Here is a 14,878-nt window from a genome sequence, read left to right on the forward strand (position 1 = left end):
ATCATTAACATTACGATGGTTACCATTAACACTATTATAAATATCTGTACCATTTTTCATTTAGTCTATAGCAACATTACCTTCGCTGTCTGTACCTCTGTGTGTATATTGTGTAGGCTGCCTCCCTCCCCTCTCTCTCTCCTTACATCCCTCTCTTTTTCTCTCTCTCTCTCTCTCTCTCTCTCTCTCTCTCTCTCTCTCCTTCACCCCAACTGGTCGAGGCAGATGGCCGCCCACCCTGAGCCATGGTTCTGCTCGAGGTTTCTGCCTCTTAAAAGGAAGTTTTTCCTTGCCTCTGTCGCCTAGTGCTTGCTCTTGGTGGGAACTGTTGGTCTTCTGTAAATATCATCACAGAGTATGGTCTAGACCTGCTCTTTTATGAAAAGCGCTGTGAGATAACTGTTGTTGTGATTTGGCGCTATATAAATAAAACTGAATTGAATTGAATTGAAATGCAATCAATGTTTACCTGGATATCAGTGTTTCCTTAAAATAGTTGATAGCTCTATATATTTTATTCAACAGTAGACTGGACCTCAAATAAAATATATATTATAAGTTAAACAGTAGTGTGCCAGGAATGTTTGGTCATTGAGCGCCCTCTGTTGGTGCTTTAGAGGCATTTCTTGTCCATGAAAACCAGAGAAAGTTAAAATCAGCATTGAACCAGTGTGTCTGAGCAGCGTAGTAGTGCTTGCCCTGACAACGCAAAGATTGACTGTTTGAGTCGAGGGCAAGGCATGTTGACTGCAATACTAAACTGAAGAAATGTTTCCGCATATACATCTCTTTCTTGACGGCCTTAACATTCTTGAAAACTTACAAAATTTTGAACACACGCCAGGAGGGTCAAAAAACAACGAGATTTCGGCCATTTTGGATTTAATTGTCATATTTGGTGATTTACACACTTCACATTTAAAACAAACTCCTCCTAGAGAATTAGTCCGTGCATACTTGCTGTGCAGTCTTATCCCATCAATGATCACATGTTGTACAAATGGTGAGTTTTGGTCGACCGGGGCAGTCCGTGGCGTGGAATATCAATGATTCGCCATGAAACAGGACGTTGTCGCTCACATCTGTACCAAACTTTATGGGATTGATAATGGTCTTGCCCCCAACACGACAAACATGCCAAAATTCAGTTATAGTCATAGCGCCACCTACTGGCAACAGGAAGTAAGCCTTGTGTGACATCCATTATGTGATTAAAAGAAATTTCCTCAACATGATGTACTGGACATAACGTATCGTTACTGGGTGCTCCTTTGCACCACATAGAGGACACAGGAAGTGACTTTTAAGTACAACACTGTCTGACGCGCTTCACGCTGGCTGCTTTAATATTTAACTGAATTAGTCCGTGTAATGTGATTCTTTTACCTGTAGGTAACGCTAAAGGATTTTAAATTGCTGATGGAGCAGTAGGTAGCAGCTTTGGTAGCAGTCACAACTAACAGCTGACAACTCTCACACGCATTTTCTTAAGGAAATTACCATTCTAGTTGTTTTTTCTTGTTCATTATTTTTAAGGTTTAATTTAGCTTTTGTTACCATTCTTCCCTTAAAATATTTTAATGTTATCTAGAGTTAGGAAGTAGAGAAAATGTCCACATGTAGGCTAAGGATTGAGTAGGGAATGACTGGTGACACCTCGTCACTGTCATCATCCTCATCATCAGTGTCATTCTCATGATGCTCAGACACACAGCCAACCAATTACAGTAAAATATTTTATTTAGAAATGATTATTCATTTTGAAAATAAAAAATCCAGTGAATAATCATGTAAATAATCAATAAACCGATTAAAGTGCAAAAATACATTTCTGATATAATGTATCTGTACAAAAATAACATTGGAATGTGGTATTGACAAGCAAGAAAATGTGTCTATGCTAACATGGCTTTGATCATTGCATATAACTTGTGTCCTGCTTTGAAATATAAGCGCCTGAGCGCCACAAGGACCTTTTCCTTAAGGTCCATTTCTCGTTCCACTGGCTCCTCTACCAAATCAGGCTTTGATAACGAAGCATACACTTCTACATTAAGGCTTATTTCTGTATTATTTCTTTAAGAACTGGCTGGTAAAACATGTAATCCTTGAGAAGTAATCCATGGAGGCTGAGGGCTGTGCCCCAAGCAGCCGAGATGAAAAAGTCTTTGATTGTGTTTGATTCTTGTTTTATGTTGTGTCTACGTCCCTTCCCTGCTGGCAGAGTGCATCACTTGACTTTGATTGGCTTCAGATCCTTGACCTGCATGTGTAGTGTTTTATGGACAGCCAGAGTCCTGGACTGACAGAAGCCCTTCCCACACTCCTGACATTTGAAGGGCTTTTCTTTGGAATGAATGTACCTATTCGGGAACACAACAAAGCAGCAGTTAGTATTTAGGAAGAGCCATGTCACATTTCAGAACATCATCACTTTAGTGTGGGTGGCTGTGGCTCAGGATGTAGTGTAGGTTCTCCCCCCGCTCCATTTACCACCTATGTCAGGCTTCATGACCCTTCAAACATGTCCTCCAAATGAGTAGCCTCCCACAATACCAGATATTTGGTAATTAGAATAATGTCAGCAAAAGATAAACATGATATTGAATAAGGCATTTAGTCTTATATATTTAGTAATATTATTCCTTTCCCCAGTAACCAGTTGTGTAAGGGATTACGAATTCCAAACGGTACTAATATTAAAGTTATTAATCCAAGTTACACTGCGTTACTGCGTTACCAGAAAGCCACTTGTTTTGTTGTCCTTGATGTGAATGTGCGACTGCGCGGCAAGTCAGGGGCAGTTCAAGTCCAGAAGCTAGTTATAGGAGTTAGGAGTCCAGTTAAAGGAAGAATGGAGAACGAGGGAGAGAGGCATTCTTTTAACCCATTCTCACTCCCATCTCGTCACATATGAACGCATAGTCAAGACCCATCGGCGTCAGTTTGTAACGCACTGGGGATCCCTATAGTATCATATAGTTCAACGCAGTGGGGGAAGCGCTGTAGCGTCAGTTTTGATAGTGAAGGTAGGTATATGATATTTAACAGAAAAGACAGAGTAAGGAGGTGGTTGGGATGGATGAAGGGCCAGAACCCTGACTTCGAGAACCAGGAGAGCGGTCTTTGTGTCCCGTGTGAAACAAAAAGTCAACATTAAATAGTTTTATTTAAGTTATGCAAGCTGTGTAAATTAAGTAAGTTACGCAAGTGACGTAGTTATTTTAACTCAAACCCTTTTCACTTTTCTAACCTTAACTAAGTAGTTTTGCTGCCTAAAGCTAACCAAGTACTTTTTGTGCCTAAACCTAACCAAATTGCAACGTTTCACAACTTTGATAATGTGCCGTTTCAAAATGGCGATGTTTCGCAACGCTAGCGTTTTATTTTGAAAGTCTAACAGGACGTTGCAAATTTGTTGCAAATCGTTAAAAAGTGATGCCAAAGAGCCTTGACCAAGCGTCAGTAGGTGACGTGTCGGGAGTGAGAACGTGTTGGTTCTTTCCACAGCTGGAAGTATTGCCATTATTTTGAGTTAGTCACAATTAAAGATGCTAAAGACATTGTCGTCCATTGTAAACTTTGTGCGACCAGCAAAAAGCTTTCAACTGCCAACCGGTAGTGAAAGTACCGTGAGTAGTTACTTTTAATACCCAGTAATAAGTAAAGTAACATTACTTTTTGAAGAAGTAAAAAGTGAAAAGTAACTTATAACACTTCCTCAGTAACTTGCCCAACACATCTCCCCATTGAGAGAGAAGCTGTGTACATTTACACATGAGGCAGAGCAGCATAACTTCATATTTAAATCTCCCATGTAGTGAACAACAGTGTGGATTTGTGCATTTTATATTAACTAATTTGGAGACTCAACTCCTCTTTTCTCTCCCAGACAGAAGGAGGAGGGTGTTTGATTATCATCCCTCTACAGATGGCTGAAGAGACCCCAAAGGAGGGGGGATTGAAAGGTCGCTTTCCCTAAGTGCTATTCCTGAGCAGCCTGATCGTAAAACTGGCACCTTTGATTCCGCAGCCTGATAACGCGCTGCCTGACTGTTAAACTGACAAAAGGGACATTAACCAGCGATTAGCATTTTCCTAAAAAGCCTATCAGAACTCTTCTTAAAGAAAGGGGGCAGGAAACCCTAAACTGAACCCCCCCCAGGTAACTATGGCAAGTGACCTTGTTCTGTGCTTAATTAGCTGTCATCAAAGGGGTACTCCTCCTCACACCCAGGTGTGACAAAATCCAGGACACCAGAGACACAGACCTGAACTCCCTTATGCAAACAAAGATTGATGTGCAAACGTGATAAGCCAGGATATGCGAAAAGGGGACACAACTCCTGCCTTCTTGAACTAAAACGTTTCATTATAAACTGTTCTCTTCAAATAATGATCCTTGCTAAGTTAGTAGTGGCACTGCCTCTATTTGAGTAGTTATGTTACCATGTTGTTGCTATCTTTTTTTGATATTATTGCTGAAAAGAATCTAAATAAGTTACTTTTGCAGTGTTTTAATTTTCAGCAAGGTTAAGGACACTCCTTCATTTTATGTGTAACCAATGCTTGTTCACAATAATTTCTGACAACACCTTTAGGAATGATGATAAAGAAATGTCATACTATACTCTATTAATTACCAGCTTGAATTTAAGGCTAACTAACTAAATTTTCCAGCTCCTGAGAAGATTGTTTTGGGATTAATCTAAGCTGTTGTCATGTAACCTGAGCTCCCCCAAGTGGACAAAATAAGTATTACATGCCATCATTCTGAAATGCTAATCTTTTAAGGTCTAATTACTGCCAATTGTTTTCCTGTTACCAAATGCTTAAACTTAGAACGGTACAACCGTTTGACCATTGAGGTTTGATTGTGGGAAAATATTTGATTATAATACGCACAAATAGATTTTCTTTTCCTTTTGCCCTCTGGGGAACCACGCCCCAGACAACAAAAGAGCGACACACGACGTCGATCGTTCTCTTCCACTCTGCTCTCTGGACACTTCCCTCTTGTCTGCCGGCTTGTTCCAGGCTCTTCAACGGCGCGTCGGCACGCACCTGGCATGCCCTCTTCGAACAGCGTAACAAAGTCTTTGTTTCACTTGAAGCTACACATGCGAAGTTCCGCGACATTAATTTTTCCCTCGTTTAACAGCAACTTTACTTGTTTTTATTTTCTTTCTTTTGTTTGTTAAAAGTTATCAGTCCGTTAAGTTACACTAGTTAATTTAAGAACGACCAAGTTCTTTTTTTTAAGCTTTATACGTCGAGCTAAGCCCGTGGAGGTCGGACAAGTTTCTTCAATAAGCCTCCCCGAGACGGACCCCGGAGCAATTCCCTGTCATAGAAAGCAACTGGCCAGCGGCTTGAAGCTGTCCTAAATGAGAACGCACAGACTCTGCCAGTGTGAGGCCGTTTACGAGCAACCCGTGGAGAGAAACACAAGCAGTAAGACCAAACAAAGCGTTCTGTGGTCAGGGATGTCCCATAGTGTTAATATTGTCTTTTTAACTCCTAAATAGATAGCTTATCATAGCTTACTTTCATTAGTTCTCCTCTGCCGTATGAGTCAAATCCTCCCACAATCGAACCTCCATTCTCATTGTTTAGCCATTGTTTATTTCTCTGATGTATTTAACCACCTTTTTATCACCTTAGTTAGTTAATAAATTCTCTGTAACCAGGGAATTGTGTGTATTGCCTACTTCTAAGTCCCTGCCAAGAGAATTTACCCTTTAGATATGAGACTGACTGATTGATTTAAGATAATTGAGCAATTATTAACTAACTGATCACTGGTGAATAATTGTATAATTATTAAAAGCTACCTAGAGGTCCTGAGACTCTAGGTTAATAACTCCGATGGTGCCCCTGCGAAACGAGAGCTTTTTATGGATTAATAATTTCTGAATATTAAAATTCATAATTGGGTATTAATTCTCATAAATTTATTGAAATTCATACGTAGTTTAGACATGCTACACCCAAGATTGCTCAGGATCTAATGTTAATAATGTTCTGTGTTCTTCTACACATACAAAAGGTCACACACAGTCCAGGTTCATAGAGTGAAACTGTTGAATTAAAGCAGCCGTCCTCGTCAATATAGTCTCCAGGGGCTGGTGGAGGTGGAGTGGGTGTGGGTCTCTAAATTGGAGGCTTTTTTTGTGATTTATGCATACATGCTGATTCGGATGACGTCAGAGCCGATCACTAATAACCAGCTGCCCCACTAAATACAGAACATCTGACTGAGCAAAGAAACAAATTCTTATTTGTAAAATACACAAGTCTTCATTTGGAGAACGGTGGTGTCTGGAACTTGATTGATTGCTGATTCTGTGGAAATGTGGTTAAAATAGGCCTTAAACTTGAATAGTGAAAGGGATGAGACACACCTAATTACACAAATGGGGTATAACATCACACACTTTCTAGCAGTCATAAAAAGTGACAGAGTTATGAAGACTGCAAAAAAGATTACCACACCTAGCCAATCGCTGCATTAAGCGGACATCTTGTCAGATTGACAGTTCCAGAAAGGAACCTTTATTCATGCAGCAAATACAATGTTTAGTTCTGTATATGATTTGACTTGACAGGCTTTGATACATGTTCTCACCTGTGGTCTCGGAGGTGGTCTTGTCTTCTGAAGGCTTTGTGACAGATATCACAGGTATATGGCCTCTCGTCTGTGTGCGTCCTCTCGTGGATCAAAAGGTTGTAGGATTTGGTAAAATTGCGGCCACAGAACTTGCAGACAAATTCTTTCTTGGTCTTGGAGGGCAGTCGTCCTCGGCTGGACTTGCGCTCCGGTGAGGAGAGTTTGGTCACGTCCAGGAGGCATCCCAGACTAGCTGAGGTTGGGTGGTGAGATGAAGCTTGCGCTGCAGCAGCAGCAGCAGCACCCGCCATGCTCAGGTCCTCCGCCTTCAGGTGATCCTCCTGGGTGGCTGCTGCTGCCAGGTTGGCAAAGTCAAAGCGAGGCTTGTTCTTGGAGCTCTGCAGCAACCTCACTGAGTCTTGCTTGGGCTGCAGGAGGTGAGGGAATATAGGGATGGAGGCCATGGAGGAGAACTGGGCAGGTAACTTTGAGATTGTGCAGCGGGGCAGGGCCAAAGGCGGGTAGCCGAGGGTCCACTGGTGGAGGTGGATGGCGTGTAAGGCGCTGAAGCTATAGATGCTGTGGAAATGATCTGCTGGCAGCTGGAGGCCTGTGGAGCTTTGGAGGAGGGAGTAGTTGGCCAGCTGGAGGGATGGGTGGAGAGGGACTGGTGCTGGCAGAGTCTTGCTGCCCATGGCTGCTACACAAACTCTGGTAGAGACAAAAAACACCAGGTGAGAACATGCAAGTCACGTTGATTTATTCTTACCGCTTTTATAATTGAATGCATTAAAGAGAGGAGCCCTCAAAACAATTTTTACTCCCCTCCAGCTCTCTGTAGCTCAGACAATCCCTGCTACCTGCATGTGCTAATCCATCCTTTGACCCAGATTATTTGTCTTTAAAATTGCTACTTCTATAATAACAAACAACAGCTGTTTCGTGTGTAAGTTCGTATCATTTCCCGTTTCACATTTCACTTGTGTTTTCTTGACAAAACGTGGTTTGCCAGCCATCAGGTGACACAGCCACTGTCAGCTCGCATAGTGTGTGACCCCCTGTCACTAATCAGTCACGTAGTGTGAACGCCACAACGACTTCAAGACTCCTGTCACAAGACGGCAAGTTGTGTAGTCTGAACAGTGCGGCGATCTGCCGACACAGTCTCGGGGCCACCAATGAAAAGGCACGATCACCTTTGTTTTCATACGAGACTGCGGGATGGCTAAATGGGATTGGTTTGATGTAGGGATCAACCGATACTGTATGTTTTTTTCCGGGCCGATCCCAATCCCGATTATTACTAGCCAATTAGATCGATGACCGATATTTGGAACAGATATATATTTGCTGTAAAAATTTTAATCTAGGTGTCAAAATTTAGAATAACACAAACTCCAACACAAAACTTTGTTGAAAAGAACAAGATTAAAGTTAATTGTAATGTTTAATCTTTATAGATAGTAAATTAAATGCATTAGAGATCCACCCCAGAGATGGACAAAGGAGTGATAAATTATAAACTTTGTCTTTACCTTCTACCATTTATATTGTATTTATTTTATACTGTTGGGGTTTTATTGATACATTTATTGATACTATTTTTATTGGTTTTGTTTTTTTATCTATTTTCTTATTGGTTTTCATCATTAAATAATTGCCTTTTAAAAACATGTTATTTAAAAAAGAATCAAATTTAATATTTTATTATAACAATTGCTAAATTTTAAGGTACCCCTTACAAAAATTTCCTGTGGTACTAGAAAATGTTCCTATGGTATTCATGTGGTACGACCTTACAGTACCACAGGTAAAGCAAATTCTGCGGTAATGTATCACAGAAGGTGTGGTACTATACCATAGATTTATGACACATTTACCAAATAGTACATGTCCTATAGTACTATACCATACATTTACCACACAGTACGCCCTATGGTACTATAATATACATTTACCAGACAGTACACGTCCTAGGGTACAATACCACAGATTTACCACACAGTACACATCCTATGGTACTATACCACAGATTTACCACATAGTACACATCCTATAGTACTATACCACACATTTACCACACAGTACATGTCCTATTGTACTATACCACACATTTACCACACAGTATATGTCCTATAGTACTATACCACACAGTACATGTCCTATGGTACTATACCATAGATTTACCACACATTTACCACACAGTATATGTTCTATGTGGTATAGTACCAAAGAAAGGATCAATGCTTCTGAGTAAATATTTATAGCTCAATTGTAAGTTATTTTTTTTATTTTAGAGAACACAGTATATACAAAACTGTCAATATGAGGGTAACATGTACACAGTAAAGAAAAAAATGAAAGACAAGAGGACAAAACACAAAGAAAATACTAGAGTAAATTCAAAATACTGGATCATAAGACATTTGTCAAACATATAATTAATCTTAAAAGCATTTGTATTCTTAATGTCAGTCAGCCCATTTCTTCTTGTGAACGTGGAATTTCCAAATAATAAAACTAACTTTACAAAAAAAATAATAGGCACCTTTTTCCTACTCATTACTTAACAACTACAAAACATAATACATAAGAATGTCTATATCCTGAAATTGAATTGTTTGTCAAGTTTTCCTTCCCATATAATAGTTAAAATCCAACCAAAATATTTTACTATATAGATCCAGTGATAAACAAATGACAGATTGTTTGTTTATTCTTGTAATTCAAAGAAAGTGCAAGAAAACTTGAAACTAATTCTGATTCATTATCACTTCCGTCTGACGTCATCAACGTCCCAACGTCAGGCCAGAGCCGTTAAGGGAAACTTAACTAACGTTAGCTAAAAAGTAACGTTAATGTATACAAGTGACTGAAATCTTTGCCAGACAGTCGTCACCAGTTATTATTTAAAGTCTGGGGCTGCTCCTTGTTACCTGCGCTTTGGTCTGGTAAGTAAAAAAGTTAATTAAATTTCGGCTATCAGGCGTAGTAGCAGTAGCGTTAACAGAAAGGCTAACGTTAACTTAAGTAAGCTGGCTAACACACTGAGCTAACGGTAACTTTGCACCAAGTGCTGTAGTTATGTAAGCCCTAACGGTATAATGTGGAGACAGTCAAACTCTGCGTTCAAGTATTATAAGCTGTTGCTAAACGCAACGTCTTTGTTGTAAGATGTTGGGTAACGTTACTCAGAAAGTCCTACCATTCAGCCCTTCTATTGCAGAGACTAACGTTAGTTGCCTCAAGTGGCTGTAACGTTATCTGTAAAGGAGTAACGTTATTTTTTTACTGTAGAAATGTTGTAATGAAATGTGGACAGGAGAACTGTATTGCGTTATGCAAGACACATTTCTGTTATTTAGCACGGCCTCACAGATATTAATGGGATGGACATAATAACAGAAACACCTGTCCATGTGCTACACTTCAACTGCAGCACAACAAACTGCAGCTTCCAAAATGATCATTCTTATTAGTTATTTTAGCAAAATACTGCACATTATCATTTTCATGAAGGAAGGATTTATGGCAGGAATGTTGGATTAGACTGTATTACCTTTTAACTAGATGTAATTAATAAACTGGTAACTAAGTCTTAGAAACTATTTCTCACAAAATTAAACTCCGCCCATATCTCGTGTTTGTGAGAAGTATTTACATGGCCATTATTTTGTAAACTAATAAAAATATGGTGTTCTTGTATTTTGTGCCCATTACAGACCATAGAGAGTGCTGCTAAAGGAATTTCATCATGCCCATTATCACCTGACTGGCAAGAGCAGCTATTGTACAGGTGAGTCAGATAAATTATAAAATATTGTATTTGAAAAAATGCAGCATTTGATGATGATGTTGTTTACTGGACTAGTGGGAAATAATTATATTGTTTGTTAAATCTGCTCCAGGTCTGTGCACAACACGAGATGAAACAGTATTTACATGCGCAGAGACATTTGTATCATTTGTAAGGGGGGAGTGTCAGTGGGGGACCCGGGCCTTATTGATGAAGCTAGCTGCAGATGGGTAGAAGCCGTTTTTGTGGTGAGAGGTTTTGGTCCCGATGGACCACAGCCTCCTGCCAGAGGGGAGAGTCTGAAACAGTTTGTGTCCGGGGTGGGAGGAGTCAGCTGCAATCTTTCCTGCTCGCCTCAGAGTCCTCGAGGAGTACAGGTCCAGAACAGAACCTTGCGATCAGCAGAGTGAATGATGCTGGCAGTGGCAGCAGCGTACCAGATGGTGATGGAGGAGGTGAGGATGGACTCAATGATGGCGGTGTAGAAGTGCACCATCATTGTCTTTGGTAGGCTGAACTTCTTCAGCTGCCGCAGGAAGTACATCCTCTGCTGGGCCTTCTTGGTGAGGGAGGTGATGTTCAGCTCCCACTTGAGGTCCTGGGAAATGATGGTGCCCAGGAAGCGGAAGGAGTCCAAATTGGTGACTGGGGAGTCACACAGGATGATGGGGGAGAATGGGGCTGGGCTCTCTCTAAAATCCACGACCATCTCCACTGTCTTTTGAGCAATAAGCTCCAGACTGTTCTGGCTGCACCAGGTCACCAGATGGTCGATCTCCTACCTGTAGGCGGACTCATCCCCACCTGAGATGAGCCCAATGAGGGTGGTGTCATCCGCAAACTTCAAGAGTTTGACAGACTGGTGACTGGAGATGCAGCTGTTGGTGTACAGGGAGAAGAGAAGGAGGGAAAGAACGCAGCCTTGAGGGGATGCTGATGGTCCTGGAATCAGAGACATGTTTTCCCAGCTTCACGTGCTGCTTCCTGTCCGTCAGGAAGTTTGTGATCCACCTGCAGGTGGAGTCAGGCACGCTCAGCTGGGAGAGCTTGTCCTGCAGCAGGGCCGGGATGATGGTGTTAAAAGCAGAGCTGAAATCCACAAACAGGATCCTGCCGTAGGTTCCTTGGGAGTCCAGGTGCTGGAGGATGTAGTGAAGGGCCATGTTTACTGCATCGTCTACAGACCTGTTGACTCTGTAGGCGAACTGCAGGGGGTCCAGGAGTCGGTCTGTAACGGACTTCATAACCACAGAGGTCAGGGCGACGGGTCTGTAGTCGTTTAGTCCTGTGGTCCTTGGTTTCTTGGGGACAGGGATGATGGTGGAGGCTTTGAAGCAGGCTGGCACATGGCATGTCTCCAAGGGGTGTTAAAAATGTCTGTGAACACCGGAGACAGCTGATCAGTACAGTGCTTCAGGGTGGATGGGGAGACAGAGTCAGGCCCAGCTGCTTTGCTGGGTTTCTGCCTCTTGAAAAGACAGTTGACTTCCCTCTCTGTGATGGAGAGAGGGGGGGAGGGGGTGGAACTGGCCAGCTCTGAGGAGGGGGGGTAAGAAGTGGTGGACTGAGGCTGAAGCTGAGCAGATGAGTCACGGGGGATGGTGTCTGATTGACTCTCAAAGCGGCAGTAGAACTGGTTCAGCTCATTTGCCAGGCGAGAATCGTTTATGTAGTGGGGGACTTTGAGTTTATAGTTTGTGATCTGTCTGAACCCTCTCCAGACAGAAGTGGCGTCGGTTGCAGAGAACTGGTTCTTAGTCTCTCTGAGTACAGTCGTTTAGCTTCTCGCACCTCCTTGCTAATCCTCAACAGCTTCACTAGTCCACTTCTTTGATGTCCTCACTACAGGTTTACAGCACTTTAGCTTTTGCCTGTAAGCAGGAATAAGATGGACCATCACGTGATCAGAGTGTCCTAGTGAAGCGCGTGTGACGGCGTGATAGGCACTGCTAACTGTGATGTAGCAGTGATTCAAAGTGTTCCCATCTCTGGTTGGACACTTCATAAACTGTCTGTATTTGGGGAGTTCTTGGCTGAGTTTTCCCCTGTTAAAGTCACCGAGAACAATAACAAGGGAGTCCGGGTTTGTCTGCTCCACACACAGTATCCGGTCGGCCAGCATGCTCTGTGCGTGCTGAACGTTGGCGTGCGGCGAGATGTAAACATCGACCAGAGTGAATGAAGCAAACTCACGGGGGGAGTAAAACGGTTTAGGAGTATTTGGACTTAATGCTTTATACTGTATAGATTTTTAAGACTTGAGTTAAAGGCATTATAAGGACCATACAGGAATGTTTTGCTTCATTATTAAAAGCAAGTTAAGGGTCCCTTCCTCCCTCAGTGGTACAGAATAAATAAACCTGCCTGTGTGTTAGATACTGTGTACCTGCAGTAAATTGCTGGCTTGCTAATCAGACATATGGTGAAAAAAACCTACGTTGCTTCTATAGGTGCCAACATTTCACAGTGACATTTTAAAATGAAAAGAAGCAATTAACAACTGTCACAGATTGTTTTTGATACCTGAATTATTGGCAGTGACCAAGAGCCAAGAAGACTGTAGAACTTTTTTTTACTGTAGACTGTGTGAAAAGCTGTTATTAACTCATTATAACTCCTTGAGCTATTTATTACCTGACTGAAATCATGATCATAACACTGTGTCAATGCAGTGGTCCATGTCCCGGGTAAAAACTGTATTCTATTTGCCATATAGCCAGCCGTCCTGCTTCAAACAAGTAGCCTAATTGATTCATTATGTTTTTCTGTGAAGGCCAAAGTTGAAAACTCTGTATTAATCCACATACATTTGTGTGTATGTGTTTGTATGCTTGCAGATGCAGATCATATGCAAACTATTCTGCTGCAAGCTTGACAATACGCAACACAATTGATTGCCCTGGACAGGCAGAAGGTCTCACAGACAGGCAAGACAGCAGAGGCACTGCGGACATCCTAAGGATTTATGACCTCCAGGTGAGTTTAAGAATAACTTTGCCATAGCCACAGTGTTCAGTCAACACAGATTGGGACAAATCTACTATTAATAGTGAAATCTTATTGTTATTGATGTGATGACTAGCGACACACCCGCTGAGACACCAACTCTGATCATTGGCAGCTCCATTTTGAGAAACGTGAAGTTAGCGAAGCCAGCTACCATATTTAAGTGCATCCCTGGGGCCACAGCGGGCGACAGTGAGTCTTATTTGAAACAACTGGGTAAGGATAAACGTAAATACAGTAAGATTGTTATTCACGTCGGCGGTAATGACTCCAGGTTATGCCAATTGGAGGTCACTAAGATTAATGTTGAGTCGGTGTATACATGCAAAAACAATGTCGGACACTGTAGTTTTCTCTGGACCCCTGCCAAATCTGACCAGTAATGACATGTACAGGTGCTGGTCATATAATTAGAATATCATCAAAAAGTTGATTTCAGTAATTCCATTCAAAAAGTGAAACTTGTATAATGTATACATTCATTCCGCACAGACTGATATATTTCCAGTGGGGAGATTCACAAAGAGTAAACTGCAGCTGGAGTCAGTGCTTCAAGAAGCACCACGCACAGACGTATGCAAGACATGGGTTTCAGCTGTCGCATTCCTTGTGTCAAGTCTCTCTTGAACAAGACACAGCGTCAGAAGCGTCTCGCCTGGGCTAAAGACAAAAAGGACTGGACTGCTGCTGAGTGGTCCAAAGTTATGTTCTCTGATGAAAGTAAATTTTGCATTTCCTTTGGAAATCAAGGTCCCAGAGTCTGGAGGAAGAGAGGAGAGGCACAGAATCCACGTTGCTTGAAGTCCAGTGTAAAGTTTCCACAATCAGTGATGGTTTGGTGTGCCATGTCATCTGCTGGTGTTGGTCCACTTTGTTTTCTGAGGTCCAAGGTCAACGCAGCCGTCTACCAGGAAGTTTTAGAGCACTTCACGCTTCCTGCTGCTGACCAACTTTATGGAGATGCAGATTTCATTTCATTTTCATTTCCAACAGGACTTGGCACCTGCACACGGTGCCAAAGCTACCAGTACCTGGTTTAAGGACCATGGTATCCCTGTTCTTAATTGGCCAGCAAACTGGCCTGACCTTAACCCTATAGAAAATCTATGGGTTATTGTGAAGAGGAAGATGTGATACGCCAGACCCAACAATGCAGAAGAGCTGAAGGCCACTATCAGAGCAACCTGGGCTCTCATAACACCTGAGCAGTGCCACAGACTGATGGACTCCATGCCACGCCGCATTGCTGCAGTAATTCAGGCAAAAGGAGCCCCAACTAAGTATTGAGTGCTGTACATGCTCATACTTTTCATGTTCATATTTTTCAGTTGGCCAACATTTCTAAAAATCCTTTTTTTGTATTGGTCTTAAGTAATATTCAAATTTTCAGAGATACTGAATTTGGGATTTTCATTAGTTGTCAGTTTTAATCATCACAATTAAATGAAATAAACATTTGAAATATA

The 14,878-nt window shown here is 41.8% G+C and overlaps 1 protein-coding gene and 1 long non-coding RNA gene across 3 annotated transcripts in view; one reads left to right on the plus strand and one right to left on the minus strand.

Annotated features, from left to right (window-relative positions):
• Positions 1-1,722: 1,722 nt before the first annotated feature.
• osr1 (odd-skipped related transcription factor 1) overlaps positions 1,723-14,878 on the minus strand; it is a 17,966-nt gene continuing 4,810 nt past the window's right edge. The window contains exons 1-3 of one of the 2 annotated variants that reach the window (XM_046063674.1): positions 9,816-9,854; positions 6,629-7,321; positions 1,723-2,363 (exon numbers count right to left, since the gene is read on the minus strand). In XM_046063674.1, the coding sequence (XP_045919630.1) occupies positions 2,231-2,363; positions 6,629-7,305 (810 nt within the window). In that variant the 5' untranslated portion in view covers positions 7,306-7,321; positions 9,816-9,854 and the 3' untranslated portion in view covers positions 1,723-2,230. Of the gene's footprint in view, positions 2,364-6,628; positions 7,322-9,815; positions 9,855-14,878 lie in introns of those variants that run through there. The other variant, XM_046063673.1, reaches the window with a different exon arrangement.
• LOC123979650 overlaps positions 9,426-14,878 on the plus strand; it is a 7,640-nt gene continuing 2,187 nt past the window's right edge. Inside the window, exons 1-3 of the long non-coding RNA XR_006827275.1 lie at positions 9,426-9,561; positions 10,333-10,406; positions 13,244-13,382. This is a non-coding gene — a long non-coding RNA (uncharacterized LOC123979650). The remainder of the gene's footprint in view (positions 9,562-10,332; positions 10,407-13,243; positions 13,383-14,878) is intronic.

Source organism: Micropterus dolomieu, linkage group LG11 (assembly GCF_021292245.1).
Source record: "Micropterus dolomieu isolate WLL.071019.BEF.003 ecotype Adirondacks linkage group LG11, ASM2129224v1, whole genome shotgun sequence".
In the NCBI taxonomy this organism is placed as follows: Eukaryota; Metazoa; Chordata; class Actinopteri; order Centrarchiformes; family Centrarchidae; genus Micropterus; species Micropterus dolomieu.